The 16,578-nt window shown below is 29.7% G+C and overlaps 6 protein-coding genes across 6 annotated transcripts; 2 read left to right on the forward strand and 4 right to left on the reverse strand.

The window, feature by feature from the left end:
- Positions 1 to 1,280: 1,280 nt before the first annotated feature.
- PWA37_000551 (uncharacterized protein) lies at positions 1,281 to 2,948 on the reverse strand (the record flags this gene model as incomplete). The annotated part of the gene is made up of 1 exon (XM_064857226.1): positions 1,281 to 2,948. The coding sequence occupies one exon, from the start codon at positions 2,946 to 2,948 to the stop codon at positions 1,281 to 1,283; it is 1,668 nt and encodes a 555-aa protein (XP_064716359.1).
- A 169-nt stretch (positions 2,949 to 3,117) lies between these two features.
- On the reverse strand, positions 3,118 to 3,801 carry PWA37_000552 (ATP-dependent dethiobiotin synthetase BioD; the record flags this gene model as incomplete). The annotated part of the gene is made up of 1 exon (XM_064857227.1): positions 3,118 to 3,801. One exon carries the CDS (start codon positions 3,799 to 3,801, stop codon positions 3,118 to 3,120), a length of 684 nt encoding a protein of 227 aa, XP_064716360.1.
- Positions 3,802 to 4,569: 768 nt separating this feature from the next.
- Positions 4,570 to 5,079, forward strand: LDB18 (Ldb18p; the record flags this gene model as incomplete). The annotated part of the gene is made up of 1 exon (XM_064857228.1): positions 4,570 to 5,079. One exon carries the CDS (start codon positions 4,570 to 4,572, stop codon positions 5,077 to 5,079), a length of 510 nt encoding a protein of 169 aa, XP_064716361.1.
- A 2,684-nt stretch (positions 5,080 to 7,763) lies between these two features.
- On the forward strand, positions 7,764 to 9,512 carry EFM1 (protein-lysine N-methyltransferase; the record flags this gene model as incomplete). Its single annotated transcript, XM_064857229.1, has 1 exon — positions 7,764 to 9,512. The coding sequence occupies one exon, from the start codon at positions 7,764 to 7,766 to the stop codon at positions 9,510 to 9,512; it is 1,749 nt and encodes a 582-aa protein (XP_064716362.1).
- A 2,522-nt stretch (positions 9,513 to 12,034) lies between these two features.
- SBP1 (Sbp1p) lies at positions 12,035 to 12,967 on the reverse strand (the record flags this gene model as incomplete). The annotated part of the gene is made up of 1 exon (XM_064857230.1): positions 12,035 to 12,967. One exon carries the CDS (start codon positions 12,965 to 12,967, stop codon positions 12,035 to 12,037), a length of 933 nt encoding a protein of 310 aa, XP_064716363.1.
- A 2,377-nt stretch (positions 12,968 to 15,344) lies between these two features.
- RPL8A (60S ribosomal protein eL8 RPL8A) lies at positions 15,345 to 16,115 on the reverse strand (the record flags this gene model as incomplete). The annotated part of the gene is made up of 1 exon (XM_064857231.1): positions 15,345 to 16,115. One exon carries the CDS (start codon positions 16,113 to 16,115, stop codon positions 15,345 to 15,347), a length of 771 nt encoding a protein of 256 aa, XP_064716364.1.
- Between the last annotated feature and the right edge of the window lie 463 nt (positions 16,116 to 16,578).

Genomic DNA, 16,578 nt, shown 5'->3' on the forward strand with positions numbered 1-16,578 from the left:
ACAACATATCTAGCTTTCGGTAAATAGTGGTATTTGTATTTAATACTGTCAAGACTTAACATATTAGTAAAATAGATTCTGGTTTATTAGAAGCCTATTCAAAGAACGTACACAATTATATAGTATGTTCATCGATAAATACAAATTGATCCTTTATCTTTTTAACTCTCTTCTTGAAACCTTTTCCTCTTGAAAAATATTTTTTTAACTATCATTCTTGACGACATAATAAAAAACAGCCTTTTTAATAAAGAGACTTAATTGGAAATACATTGTTAAAAGACCCTGTTACTTTCATTTAAAGTGACATTGACACCTTCGTATTTTCGAATGTGTGCTCACCTAGTGTAGAAGAGATATGTATCTAATTGTGTCTTATTTTACTAGGCCTGCTGAGCTCCTTGAGTGAAAATTACAAATAAACACTAGTATTATACAGGAGAACAAAGAGAACGTATTGACTGTCAATATGTCATTAGAAAAATTGTAAAAGATTAATTGTAGAGTAACTATGTTCGTGATAAAAATAAAATTAACAAAGATAAATATCTAATAGTACGTTAGTAGAAATATCATACAGTAGATATGCTTAATGGTGCAGTTTGATTATACAATCATCATAATATGTTAAATTTAAAAGAATATTCTATATGAGTTTAAATTATGTGAAAAGTCTGGTATATCAAGATAATGGAAGAATGATGATAAATCCTGTTTAATGTTTTGAAAGAGTTTGGATAAAATGGAACAAAAGTGAGGGAAAAGGGCACTATATTAATATATGGGTGTTAAATTTCAATGGATTATACGAAAGGGGGTCGTAGGTAGACGTGATTAAGATGATACTGTAAATAATGGTTATGATTGTTTGTTAATGCTAAAATAAGGTGTTAAGAAATTTTTTTCATTTTATCAGTACATTTATCTCTAAGCATGGGCTTAGAATGGCAGATTTATTAAGAATATTTGTTAATAAACAAAATACACAATATGACATAAAATATAATAAATTGATTTGCAAGCACTTAAGTACGAAACCAATTTTTTTTCTGGTAATGTTATATAAAGATTTTCACTATAAAAAATTTATTCTCTTTTTTTTGTATTATCTTTGATGTTACTTTGAATGTAGAATGTAATTATTGAACTGAATGGATAAAAATGTTTGAAATTTATAGAATTTAGTGTTAAAATCACTGATCTTTAACAAACAGTGCTTTTTTAGGATAAGGAAAAAATTATCAAGGTAAACTTTACTTGGACAAAAGAAATAAAATTAACTAATATTGTGTATTTTCATGTTCCATTATTGACATTGTTTCATCATCAATAGAAATACATGGTTTGGAGCAAGCTTCTGGTGATATCCATATTGGTAGAATAATGAATATTATTAAAATGAATACAATCCCATATGCAACAGAAACATAGTTCATATTAGATGGCACAACAGGTAATGAGTATGGGAAAGAGAGGAAAACCAGACAGAAAATAGCCCACATCATACAACAGATGTGTGGGATAATTGAAAAGCTTGGAACTTTATAATGTGAAAGATTTTCTCTCTCAATAATGGCCTTTACAAACTTTTCCCTATCAGTGAAAAACACAAATATAACACTTGGTACTGCATATGATATCATCAATAAAGTGATACATGATGTGATAATAGCATTGAAAGCGGTATCAGATCCCATAAAGATACAACCTATCACAACAACTCCGAACTGTGAAATGAAGTGACTGTATAATGGAGATTTAAAATTTTCTGTCAGAGTCCCGATTTTTTTCATTAAATTGGAATGTAATGAGTTTGGTACATAACTTTGACCAAACATCCTTCCAAAGGACCATAAGATCCTACTTTGCCATGTCCCACATGCTATCCCACAAATATAACCTGTAGTGAAACAAAAACACTGTAGTAATATAGCTAAATTTTTATTGTGACATGCTTGATAGTAGATTTCAAGAATTGGGAAAAATGCTTTTGTTACAGATTCTTTATTTGTAATACAAAAGAACATACCAATTGCATACACAAAACTTGTTATGAATCCAACTATCACTGTTAGCTTCATAACTTTGGGCACTAAATAACGAGATTGAAAGTGTCCAACTTCATCCACCATGTGCGATACAGAATCTATTCCAACAAATCCCCACATAGGATTAATCAAACCAACAATAAATGCCATTCCCTTTGAATTCCAGCCTGTGTTATTTTCAAAATGGCCAAAAATATAGTGTGCAGAAAACCAAGGTTCTTCTGTGTAATAAGAACGAGTCACTAAAGATATGACCAAAGTTAACCCGAATGCAGCAAGAGAGATATAAAGACCCAATTGTCCAATAGTAGGAAGTGGTCCTGACCAAAGATTAAAAAATGTTAAAGTAACATTGATACATTGATAGCAAACAAATAGATGCCATTTTTTGTATTCATAATTTTTATGTAGAAGACTATGCATACCTATGCAATTCATTGCAAGTGACGAACAGATGCTGGCTGCAGTAAACATTGCACCAAAATAATTTAACATTGCAACGAAAACAGAAGTGGACACTTGGATTCTTGAACGCCAAGTGGGTTTTTGGACACTAACAAGGGTCTCTACATACGATTGCTTTACATCTATGTTTTCATTAGAAATTAGTGTTGTGTGATCGTTTTCAGTTTGCTGTTCTAATAGTTTATAAGTCCAAAAACTAACCCCGCAACTATCCGGTATAAGATATGCAAACTGTCCAAGCGAAGTTGCACACATACAACTAAAGAATAGAACAATTAGAAGACCATATATGATTAATAATGGACCACCGCTAGCTAAACCAACACCTAACGAAGAAGATATACCTATCCATGAACAACTTAAGGAAAAAGCTATACCAAATAAAGAGAGCCAAGTGAATTTTTTCTCAAACACAACGTTTCTGTCATCCAACATCCTTAGTATTGTTTGGTTTTGTTGTTTTATATTTTATACAACATCAAAATGATTTAAGAATAAAAAGAAAATAGTTTTTATATTAGTTCTAAGTCAAATAACACTAAAACAATCTGTTTACCTATATATGTTTATATATTCATATATGTGTGTGATTGCTCGGCTGAAACTAATATTTGTTAATCACATATTCTAATGATGGTAGTTTTTCAATGACTTGGATACACATCTCCAGATTATCACAGATTGGAACTTCTGTGATTATATTAATACCATATTGTTCTAATAATTGTCTATTATTTTTATTGGCTTTCCCATTTAAAATACATCCCAATAAATTTTTCTTTGAGACTTTTTGTTTTAAATGTTCCCAAGTTAACAAAGAATGATTTAACGTTCCCAAACCAGAGTCAGCAACCACAATAACATAGAATGGTCTTGTAGTAGATTCAATTAAATGCGTGATTAGATCAGTGGTAATTTCTAATTTTTTGGTGATGGGGACATAGACTCCACCAGCACCTTCAATAATAAGTGGAGCCTTATTCGATCCATCTGGAATTTGAAAGTCTTCCAACTTAATGTCTTTATTGTTATCGTTTGACTCGTATTCCATGGCAGCTAGAGGTGATAACGGTTTCTGTAGTTCGTATCTCGGAGGAAACACCAAGGTGTTCCATTTCCCGATCGGGTAATGAGTCACTGTGAAGGTGTCCCCACAATCAGATTCTATTCCTGTTTGTACCGGTTTCCAATAGTTGCAGTACCAACCGTACACTAGCAGTTTGGCTACAAAAGTCTTGCCAACATCTGTTCCAGTCCCTGTGATAAAAAAGATGGGTTGTTCAGTCATGACCTACTTGTGTTGATATTAATTCTACTTGTGTTTCTGTTTGAATTTTTTTTTTTCAGCAAGTACTATGAACTTAATATGACTTTTATTAGTGTTATTCATTTTTTTTAACTATGTTATCCTTCTGTTTAGCTTGACAGGTAAATATTATAAACAAAGTACAGTGCTACTCTCCTAAGGGGATTTATTCACAGGTGTTGAGTAGTAGGTAAGTTTGACAAATTTAGAATATTCACCATTAATGCGTAAAGTATCTCAAATATAAGCATGCTAAACTGTTTTAGAATTGCTTGTAAATTCATAAAAACAAATAACAACTAATACAGTAAAAGATTGTACATTATACATATTACTTTGTTTATATATTGCTTGGTTTTACTGTAGAGTTGTTCAAAAGGCTTGATTTGACAAAAAAAGAAGACGGACTCTCGAATGCTCTTTTTGAAGTGATCGGAAGAGTGAGATGGTCCAAAGAAAAAGAAAACTAAAATGGAAGAAGAAAGAGGTTAGTAAAAGTGGAAATGTACGTTGTAGAAAGAAAGCCATAGACTTATAACCAAAGTACTGCCACTTTCAACCTGTAACAAATTTCCAGATTATTTGGTTAAAGACTAGTGTTGGAATTTGCTAAAGATTTGTATTTCCCATGGAGCTATTCTAGCACCATCAATGAGACTGAAGGGTTTTAATACATAGTCGCTTATACTATATACATGCAGATATTTTGTTATTGTTACAATAGATGCATAGGTTTATAGATCAGACGTCATGATCAAAAGATTGCTTGATAAATTGGAAAGTAGGATTGATTATCTAGAAATGTTGATTGGTTCATGGGACTCTCAGCTAGAAAATCAAAAAAATATTTTGACATCGCTTGATTTCTTGGAAGAAGCGATAGCATCAATCTATTTAGATAACTTTCAGTTAAGTGATGATGTATATCATTCTTTGAATAGTATAATATCTCTGGAAATGACAGACCTGAACAAGGACCATCATCAGGAACATTTGCACTACTGCATCTCCTTGTATTATGAAGATATGAAAATAATGAATGAAAAACTAAAACAAATAGATGACCTTTACTGTAATAGATTTTTGAAAAATATAGAGAGATTTAACGATATTCCTTCCAATCAACTACTCATGGTTTCAAATCTCACAAGAAATTATTATAGATTGAGGCAAATTGTGATGACTCAAAACCGCTTGGTTCTACAAGCAATCAGTTTGGTAAGAAAATTTATAGATAAATCATTAGTGACTACTGATTAAAAGGTGTATATACTTATTTATTTGCAGGTTATATATACATTGATCCTATTTGAACCCAAGAAAAGTAAATGTTATTCAAGAAGTACTATTCCCTGGTTTCATTTGTCGTTTCCTTTTTTCTTTTGCTAAGTTGTGTGAAAAAGTACTAAACTGGATCGATTTATGTCTTGTAGGCATAGTCATCTTTTGAGATAGACAATTTTATTTGTTAATTTGGTGCTTCTTAAGCATATTCAGAATATCTTTAGTGGTGTATAAAGAATAATAGCATCAACAGTTTCGTATCTTTAAATATATCTATAAGTTTCCACTATAATTTATTTTTAATGAGTATTCTAAACATAGTTAATGATAGGCCTATAAGGCAATGAATAGGCATTAGTAGCTAAATTTTTATTTTGTAGTTCCTTTAATAATCATTCATGTAAGGTTTAAATTCAAATAGAATCAAAGACAACTGTTCCAATTGTGGAACAAATATTATATAAAGTATACTTTAATACAATAACCATTGTTTTATTCTCATGGGAAATTGTTTCTTACACAAATTCTTCTGCTGAGTACGTAATTAATGTGGTACTCACATTCTAAATAGGTAATATCTCCGATTATCTTTCTTTTATTTTTTCGATTAATACGATATGACATTATCCACGATTATACAATATTGAAATATTTCTTGTCACTTAACAACACGAAGAATTAGAGGGGAATAATAAATGATAAATATTTGTTAATCTCAACCTATAATAACATCTATATTCTGTACAAATTATGACTTCTTTCATATATGTTAACATGATTCTAGGGAAAGAAATTATAGTGTGACCACTTAACTTAATTAATATCTGCTTTTTCAGAGATGTCTTCTGAAATATTATAATGATCATATAATGCTAAAATAGGATATATGTGATGTATAACTAATGAAGAATAAGTTGGACTATTCTTATTATTTGCCAAGAGGTAAATCAGATAGTAGAAAATGAAATAAAAAAAGAAGAGAAAAAAATGTCATAAATTATATTACCAAAATAGATGCATTATGTTTCTATGTCGTTTCAATTATTGATTGTGCCTTTAACATTGAAATATTTTTTTAAAAGATATTAATTGGAAGAATAACTAGATGAATTAAAGGTTTAGGCCTATTTTTTCGTGAAAAATTTTGGTATTCCAAGATAAATTTGATAATTGTTTAAAATACACAGATATTATTTTAATCATAATAGAATATACCAAAAAATCCCTTGTTTTACCTTTCTCTCTGATATTATTTTAAATAATTTACATAAAGAAGGAGAGAACAAATATTTATTGGAAAATTTGTTTTAGCAATATCTAGTTACAAAACTTGTAAGACAAATTGAAAACAAATTGGAATGGTGACTTTTCTGATTCTTTTGTTTGCAAAGTTCACAAGAATAAATCAAAATAAAAAAAGCCTTGAAATATATAGTTATTAATACTTGTGTGGTTTTTGTTTTTAGTTTTCTTTGATGTTGTTAATATGCATAAAAATAAGGATATATCAGCAGACAAGTAATAAAAAGTGATTTTATTACCATATTATGTATAGTAGTATTCTTTACGTTTAATGATATATAGAAATAATTTGAGACAAAAAGGAAAAGGGAATAAAGAAAGTTGTGATATTAGTACATGAAATAATTTTGGTTTTTGTCATTACTTGCATATAATTATTTTATTAACAATTATAAGAATATGACAAAATAGTATATGTAGTTTTTTATTCTTTTTACTGTCGAACATATCATTATAGTCAGTACATCTAGATTAATCAACTCAAATTAATTTTATTGTTCTTCCTAATATTACCAATATTGCTTGATCAACAACATAAAAACTAATAATAGCAGAAGAGGATTGGCCTACGCATATACAATATATCACTTTGTTATGTCAGGATAAATTTTGGACTTTATTCGTTTGGCAATCTAACCAAATACACGCTAGTAGTTAAAGAAATCTATAAATATACTTGTATTATTATCCTCACAGCCATATCAGTTATAATGGCGAATTAAAGTAAATATTTATATATCTACAGTTGATGGCTTTTAAGTCCTTAAAAGATCTGCAAATAAAAAATATGTATCTGAAAAAGCAAAAAAAATCAAATATTGATTGATTGTTGTAATAAATATACAACAAAGTTTAACTTAATGTTATTATTATTTTTGTAATTTCAATCTTGACTTGTAAGATCAAAAAATTGGGAACAGATAAATCATTGTCTTGCTAAATTGTATTTTGATTACAATTACAAATGCTGACCATATATATTATGCGAATAATCTACTATTGTCGTTCAAAATATTGTGATAGCCATTTTATACATCTGTGTAATGTCACTAGAATAAGTGGGTTCTCCTCCTCTGTATATAGAATGATTGTATTATTATTGAGTTGAACATTATAATATAAAGATTTAAAAAAAATATATATATGCTTAAAGTTAAAAAAAAAAATTATGCATTTAATGAGAACAAGTAAGATAATGAGATTCACCCTAAAGTATAGTTTTTAAAAATATATTTTTCAATTGTTCTCCCCCTCCCCCTATTAATATACTTCGTTATACCAAATAGACATATATATTTACTATTTCTGTCAAATCATACAGAACTATCTAAATATATTTGTTCTTCCTTGAAATAAATATGGAATCTTTGGACAAGTTTATTCAATGGGCAAAAGAGAATGGATCTTTGATTGACAAAAGATTATCGTTCAAGATTTCTGATAAAACCGGTATTCAAGTTGTGCTAGATTCAAAAATCGATGTGGATGACAAAAAAGTTGACAACCTACTGATCTCTGTTCCAGAAGAATTACTAATTACAAGAAAGATGGCTGAAACACATTTTCATGTAACAAAAGAAGTTAGCTCCAAATTAGATGAATGTATTACTAATCCAAACGCTATTACACAATTATATTTGAGTAAACTTAAATTTTCTGACCATGACAAAGGTGATTCAAATCAATTTTTTAAGCCGTATCTAAACATTTTATCATTGAATTTACAACAACCATATTTCTGGACTGCTGATGAATTATCCTTATTGAAAGGAACTGATTTATTGATTATTTTAAGGTCTGATTTAATTAAATTATATGACGAATGGGAACAATTACTAAAAATTTTAAAGATTGAACATAAGAAAACTGGAAAAGATTTAAAAAGCAACAGTGAGAATATTATTGTATATATCCAAAATTGTTTACATGATTTGCATATAGGTAATGTTGAATGGACTAGTTTCATTTCATATTTATGGTCCAGTTGTATCTTTAGGTCAAGAGCATTTCCAGAAGTTATTCTTTTAGATTATCAAAATGTAAATAATTTGCAGCAAGCATTCTTATACCCTATAGTTGATTTATTAAATCATAAAAACGATCAAAGAGTAAAATGGGTTTATTCAGGTGGAAGAGTCAGTTTTGTTTCTAAGGAATTACAGAATATGGAAAATGGTGATGAAGTGTATAATAATTATGGTGATAAGAGTAATGAGGAATTACTATTAGGATATGGTTTTGTTGAAGAAAACAACAATCATGAAAATTCTAGATTAACTTTAAGGTTAGGTGCTACAACCATACAATCTGCTAAAGATTTTGGCATCAAATTGACTAATATTACAGATGATAATTCCTGTGTCCAATTTATTATATCCTATAAGGACCCTTTGCCAAGAGAATTGATTTATCTTTTTGGATATTTAGAAAAGCTTAAATCTGAGGATACGTTAGTAAATAGGTCTATTTTAGAAGGTATCAGTGAATTATCTAAAATCTTACAATCAAAATTGGAATTCTTTAAGAGCCATTCTAAGACCGGTGGTCAATTTTCGCATGGTTCTGTAATAAAACAATACATGTCTTCTCAAAAAAAACTTTATATAAAGAGTATTGAGAGTTTACAAAAATTTCAGAAATCCACAATTAAGTCTATACCAAGTAAAGAGATTCTAAGTTTTAAGACTATTTTCAAAAATGACCAACTATTTGCTAATTCTTTATTATTTGCGTTTGGTATTACATCTTTTGAAGATTTGGTCAGACAGGGATATGTGAAACAAGCTTTGTTATTGTGGATAGTAAGAGCATCAAATCTAACAAAAAATTCACATAAAAAACTGCCATTTAGTGTTCCTAAGTATATCAATGACACTTTTGAAGAAGTTAGTAAGAGCATTGTCATTGAAAAGAATGATGTCATGAGATTTATGGATTTTTATAAACAATTGTTTCCAAAGTTAACGGTAAAAATCCCTGAAGTCTATAAAGAGGGAGACTGGGGGATTAGACAATTTATTGTAGCAGATACAGTAATCGATCATTTAGTATGGGTTAATCCAAATAATCAAGAACCATTAATACTTAACAAAATCAAATTTGAATAATTTTGTTATATGCATTTTTGTATATAGAATATTACTGGTATACTATAAGTTGTATAATTGTTTGATTAAGTAATTGAGTTATCTTTTAATAGATATAGGAAAGTAAATAAAACTTCAATGAATATTTTCTCTTTAATTTATAAACAATATTTTATCCTTTTGTGAATGGTTAATTGGTCTATCAAATGAATAGGGGGATAAAAACAGTAGTTGAAAATACGTTTGAGAGATGTTGATAGTGTTTGAGTTTTCAAAAAAATGATCATTCTCCTGGAATTTGAAAAGGATTCCTCTAATTGATATTTCTCATTCCTAAAAAAACTTTTGTATGTCAGGTTTTGTATATCGGCCATGGTTATAACTTTGTAAAAGATTTTGGGTACTGTAGGCGAAATATTACTTTTATATTCTGTTATTTACATAATTTAATAAGCAAGAGACTTTGAAAATTGGGATAAAATATATTGGGTCATGTACAAATTATTATTGGTTTTCTCAAAAAACTGATTCAATTGTTTGTTTAACTTTAGCGAATTTTCTTATGATTTCTTGATTTAGAGTAATTATTTTCTAATCTGCAAATACTAAGATAACAAAAAATATAAAGTATATGCAGAAATTGATTAATTTATTTTGCTATATTAGCTATATTTTCAAAACCAGATGGTGTTTGAATATTATTAATACTTTGATACGTTTTTCTAAACAAATGATATTCCTGATTTGATTATATTAGTTTTATAATTTGATATGCTGATTATGTTGGGTCGGGATCTCAAGAAGAAAATGTGTAAATTTAAAAAAAAAAATGGAGTTTTACTGATTCCATTCTAATATCAGACAATCCAAAATTTGCTTTATTATGTGATAGATCAGAATACATCGTCGGGACAATTGTTATTATCATCTACGTATTTGCTTCAGAATGACTTCTGGTATTTTGTTTTTTAATTAAACTTTTTAAATTCTAATATTTATTCTCAATATGCAAAAATTTGATACGTACTTTTTCACCCGATTGTGTAATAATAAATTGAGGTATAGCTGTTTTTTCTATTTGCAAAGTGTAATTTTTATGGATTTTATGATCAATTTGTATTGGCGATAATAATACTGCTTTGACATTTTCCCTTTTATACATTTGTAGTAAAGTCAAGACTGTCGAAGATCACAATTTTCTATCTTATTTAACTTATATTTAGGATGTATTGTAACAACCTTATAATCATGATAGATTCTATTTGATGCAATCAATATGGAAAACATCTTATATATCGGGTGTGAGATATCTTCAGGGTTATTATTTGTGATATTGAATAGATCAGAAGGCGTAATGATTACAAAGACAACATTTGATTGGATAGATTCAGGCCATACAGCATTAATTTATCGTGTTAAACTGACATTCTTAAGATAGAAACCAATTAAAAAAGATTTTATTGAAGTTTTAATAATGTATACATACATGAAAGTACAAAGAGTAGTGTAACCCAGTCGCAGTCATTAATGCAATGTGTTATATTGCTTTGGAGTATTAATGGGTGGTTGAATAATAGGATTTGATAATAAGATAGTTATAGTTTCAAGCTAATCAAAAATAAGTAAAATCTTATACTTCCCAAATTGGTTTTCATAATCAATATTATACAAAAGTAATTTTTTGATATCAGTTAGAGGTAACGTTGAAAGAGAGCCATTATGGTATATATTAACTTTATTTGAATAATCCTATTTCTTTTAATTGGAAAGTTTGGCTATACTGGCATCTTTATCTTTTTGACTTCTTCTTATTTATTGTATATTGTGTCTAATAAAATTATTCATGGGAATCTGTATCTTTTCATAAGGATTTGAAAAGTATAAACAATTATGTTGAAGTAGTTGATATGGCATTTTATATATTAAGTTTTATTTTAATGGTATAGCCTAATCATATGATGATCTATGTTTTCTTTTCTGTACTTGAATGGAACTAAAAAATCATTGAATTATTATCACGTAATGCTATTTTGGTAAACAGTTTTTTTGATGGTTTTTCAATGCTATCAATATGTGATCTGAGGATTGTGATTGTACCAAAGAAAAAGGGTGTTGTTGAGGAGAGAGCGTGGTAAAACAACCAAACTATCAGATCAGTAGAAAGTACCAAATCATATTCTATGATTTATATTGAATGTATTTACTGTGATAAATAAAGGCACAACATCCTTCAATCCATGCCTGTCTATTTTTGAGACTTAGTTGTTGGTCAAAAAAAGAAAAGAAAAAAAAAAGAAAAAAGAATAGTAGAATGCAGAACAAAATAAAAATCATTATAAGTGATGATTATAATAATTTACAATCAGTGAAGGTACTGAGCTTTATATAGGTTAAGTAAGAAGTTATAGAATTAAAAAGCAACAAGCAAAAAAAAAAAAAAAAAAGGAGGAGTGGGGGAGAAGGTAAAAAATAACATACTAAAGAAATAAAGATACAAAAGATTTAATAGAAAAAAGAAAAACATTTAAGTCTATTAATTATCTTCAAGCTTCTTGTTTGTTACCTTCTTCTTCTTCTTCAGTTGCTTCTTCGGCTTCTGATTCAGATGCAGATTCATTTTTTTCGATGTTTTCTGGCTTTATAACGGCAATATCAACAGTGATAGTTCTGTCACCTAAATCCTTACCATTAAATTCCTCGACTTTTTTGGCGATAGCATCTTCTTGGTTATCCAAATCTTCAAAAGTGATAAAAGCGATACCTCTATTTAGTGTGTCAGATTCGTAAACTTTTCCAGAGCGGAAATTTCTTAATTTTTTCATTGGTAAAACAATATTTTCCACTTTAGTGCCAAAGAATTCAGCTAATACATCCTTTGTAGTGTTGAATGGGACATTATTGACGTACAAAGTATCTTTAGATCTTTCCATTTGGTCAAGTGGGATTTTTTCTTTCTTTTGAGAGTTGTTGCCTCTGAAGCCACCACGACGGTGTCCACCTCTGAAGTTACCACGGTGATGACCACCTCTTCCATTGCCACGGTGAGATCCGCCCCTGAAATTGCCACGGTGAGATCCACCTCTAAAATTACCACGATGTCTGAATCTTCTTTGAGCAAAAGAATGTAATTCCTCACTCGTTCTTGCCTTCTTGATATGGATCTCTCTTTCCTTCAATTGGGTTAAATCGTATTTTTCTTTAACGGTCTCGAAATCGATCTTGGAAGGAAATTGAACTAGAGCATGTTTGCTTTGAGGGACATGGCCATTTGGTTTTTGTCTTGGAGTTTCTGGAATATCAATAATTAAATCTTCACCGAATTCCCCTTTAAAGATATTCTTGATATCATCTTCGGTAGCTTCGACAGCGACATTACCAATGAAAATTGTAGTTTCCGGGTCAACTAATAATTTAGAAACATTTTGAGTTTCTTCAACGTTGGCTTGGTTAGTTAATTCAACTTCAGTGGAAGACATTTTCTTCTATTCTATTTTTTTTTTCTTGTAGTTTTAATTATATATATATATATATATTATGTTTTTAGAATGTGTATGATTCGAATGATATTTGTCTGTTGGTTTCTCTTTAACTATTTATTTTTTATAAATTAAAAGAAGGAAGATAATAGCTGATTTTAATATAATTAATCGTTGGATAATCTACTTCTTCTTCTTCTTCTTCTTTTTGTTGTTGTTGTTGTTGTTTTTTTCTGTCTTTCTTTGTTCTCGATATCTATTCTATCTCAAACTTCCCTTAAAAAAGAATTACTCTTTATTTCAACAGATTCTCTTTTCACTTTTTATTTTTTTCTCTTTTGTAACTTAATCTAAATCTAAATCTAGATATATAAGGAGTATATGTTATACAAGTATATATTTATTTATAACTAGAAATATAAGATGTAGTTTAAAATGATTAAAAATTCTATACAAGAGGGTCGAGAATCAAGTATAGTAAATAGTAATGTGTCAAAGAACAACTGTGGAACATAAACCATGAACTATATACAAGGGAAATTGGTTAAGGAATCAACGTGGCTTCCAAAAACATTCCTAAGTACTCTGGAATCCACCAAAAATTTATATCTCTGCGTTTTTTTCCTTCCCCTTTGTCTCCTTTTTCTGTTGTTTTTATTTTTTTTTTGTTTGTTTTTTTATTTTACTTTTTTTTTTTAGCTTTTTTTTTTCTTTTTTTGTGCACAGTGGACTATCCAAGACCCACATTCCCAATGGGGTAATGCACAGGAGACAGGGAGGGGGGAGGGGCGGCAAAAATTGGTGAGGGATAAATTCTTCCTTCTGGAAAAATGATGCGGCGGGAGGTCTTTTCTTTTAGGGTTGCTCTCAACGCTGCTGGGAAATTCACACACTTTGCCCTTTGACAAGTAGGGGAATTTTGTTTTGTTCCGTTTTTTCTTTTCTCCTTTTACCAAAACAACATTGTCTGTTATTTGCTGCTGCTGCTACTGCTACTGCTACTGCTATTGCTACTATTACTACTACTATTATACAACAAGTCTTTTAGAAAAAGATCTATTTTACACACTCCAAGTATTCTTAGTCTTCAAGATTTCGTTGTTTCTCTTTTTCCTTTTTTTTTTTTTGTTTGTTTTTTCGTTTTTAGTTTCTTGAACTAAGATAAGATAGATATACTCATATTTGTTTCTTCACTTTTACTTGTTCCTCCTTTTTTTCACTACGAAGATATCATAGCATGAGCTTGTAGTTGCGTATTTGCAAATATAGGTCAAAAAGTATTTCCATCACTATTTCCACCTCCTCCTCTTCCACAACAAATAGGGTAGAGTTGGAGCGAGGGTACGGCGGGAAAAAAAATAAAATAAAATAAAAATAAATAAAATTCAGTGGTTCAGAATGTCTAATCCAGTCAGAAATACTAAAACTTCAGTAGGATTTTTTTTTTCTCTTTTCTTCTTGTTTTGACTAAAGAACAAAAAGAGATCATGTGATCTGTATATAGATGACGGCTACACAAAGAATATAACCATTGTAGCACACTTTTCTAAATTGATTGCTTAAGTAATTTAAATGTTGTACACGTAAACCTGCAGACTTCCGTGAGCAAAATACATTTGTCAGTTCTTTTGACTATTCATAAAATTATCATCACTATCTATACATATACAGGCATATATAGTTTATCATATTACATAGGAATACATAAAAAACATCTAATATACACTTACAAAACACGGCAAAGAAAGGAGAGGAAAAAAAAAAACAAACAAACAAAGAAATATTATGTCTTGTCTAGAATAACTTCTGTAACATTATTAATATACAAAAATAATCTATATAGAAACAATATACACATTCTTACTATCCGTAAAAGGTAATTCAAAATAAAACACAAAAAGAATTAACCGGCTTCACCATTCAATACTAATTCAATTCAAAAGAAGTTTCCGTTGCCTACCTTGAAAAACATACAAGAAGTCACATGAACACATTATTTTCAACATGAGAATACATCATATCCAGTAAACTCACTAACAATAATGATTCCATGCTATTCCTCATATTAACACGTTCCAATAAATAGACACTCCCTATAATGAATAAGTATTCAAATAGTAAACCAAGTCACCACCTCTCCTTCTAGTAAGTACAATTGTTCCCAATACAGATTAGGTCCGCATTTTACTCAGGATTTGAAAGGACAAAGAAAAAAATAGGGCTGTATATAATAATGCTTCAACAAAGCCTCTAGCAAATGACCTCAGATCATGGAGTTATGAAGCTAGCAATGCAAAAGATTGGTTTAGAAAAAATTCAAAAAAGATACAATAAAAAAACAATATTGGAAATTTATATCAATTTTAAATTTTTTTATTCAAGCAGCACCAGCAGCCTTAGCTCTCTTGGCCATCTTAGCTTGAGCCTTGTTACCCATGATACCACCACCCCAGTGCTTCTTGACTTCATCGTATTTGTCAGCAAAGTTGGCGTTAACAGTGGAGATCAACTTGGCCAATTCAGCTTCGTCTTCTGGTCTGACTTCAGTTAAAGCAGCAACAGCAGAGGTCTTTTGGTTGACTAAAGTACCTAATCTAGCCTTACCCTTGACAATGGCGTATGGAACACCCATCTTCTTACATAAAGCTGGTAAGAAAACAACCAATTCAATTGGGTCGACATCGTTAGCAATTAAAACTAACTTAGCCTTCTTGTTTTCAACTAATGAAACAACATGGTTTAAACCGTACTTGACAACAAATGGCTTTGGAGAAGCTTCTTGTCTGGTCTTACCTTCAGCAATAGCAGCAGCTTCCTTGGTTAATCTTTCCTTCTTTTCAGCAGCAGTTTCTGGTCTGTATTTGTTGAATAACTTGAAAGCTTCAGCAGCAGAGTTTCTGTCTAAAGTGTATTGGAATTGAGCAATAGCTGGTGGAACCTTTAATCTCATAGATAAGATCTTCTTTTGTCTTTGTAATCTGACATATTCTGGCCACTTAACGTATCTGGATAAGTTTCTGGTTGGTTGGATGCTTTGACCAATACCAAAGTTCTTTGGAGTAGCATTGGTTAATGGGTTCTTAGCCTTAGCAGCCTTGGTGGTCTTAGCACCGAATGGAGCTGGAGCAACTTTCTTACCTGGAGCCATGATTACTATCTGATGTGTTCGGTTTCTTTAATTGGACGAGAGTAGAAGGAAGTGATTGTTGAAAAATGCACATAATGTTAAAACAATTTGCAGATATAGATGAAATATTGATTTATATAGTATAAACATTTTACCGTGATGAGAGAAAATGCTACATTATAATTTTTTGATTTGTTATTTTTTTGACATTTGTCAAAAGCCTTACGCGTCCTGTTTGTTGAAATTTTCTTGCTTTAACCTTATTTTTTGTATGTATGTCTAAAAAGGGAAAGTATCGGATTAAAAAAAAAAGTTGTTATTTTTAAAATAATGTATGGGTGTTGTTCTAACACTAAACCGTCCCTTTTACTTCTTTTCGAATGTTTGATGACAATTATACGGTAATAGATTATTTTAGAATTTATAATACAGAAATAATACATGATTTATAAAGAATATAGATACTTTTATTTAATATTATCAT

The sequence above is a fragment of the Arxiozyma heterogenica genome, assembly GCF_036370985.1.
Source record: "Arxiozyma heterogenica strain weizmannii chromosome Unknown scaffold_11, whole genome shotgun sequence".
In the NCBI taxonomy this organism is placed as follows: domain Eukaryota; kingdom Fungi; phylum Ascomycota; class Saccharomycetes; order Saccharomycetales; family Saccharomycetaceae; genus Arxiozyma; species Arxiozyma heterogenica.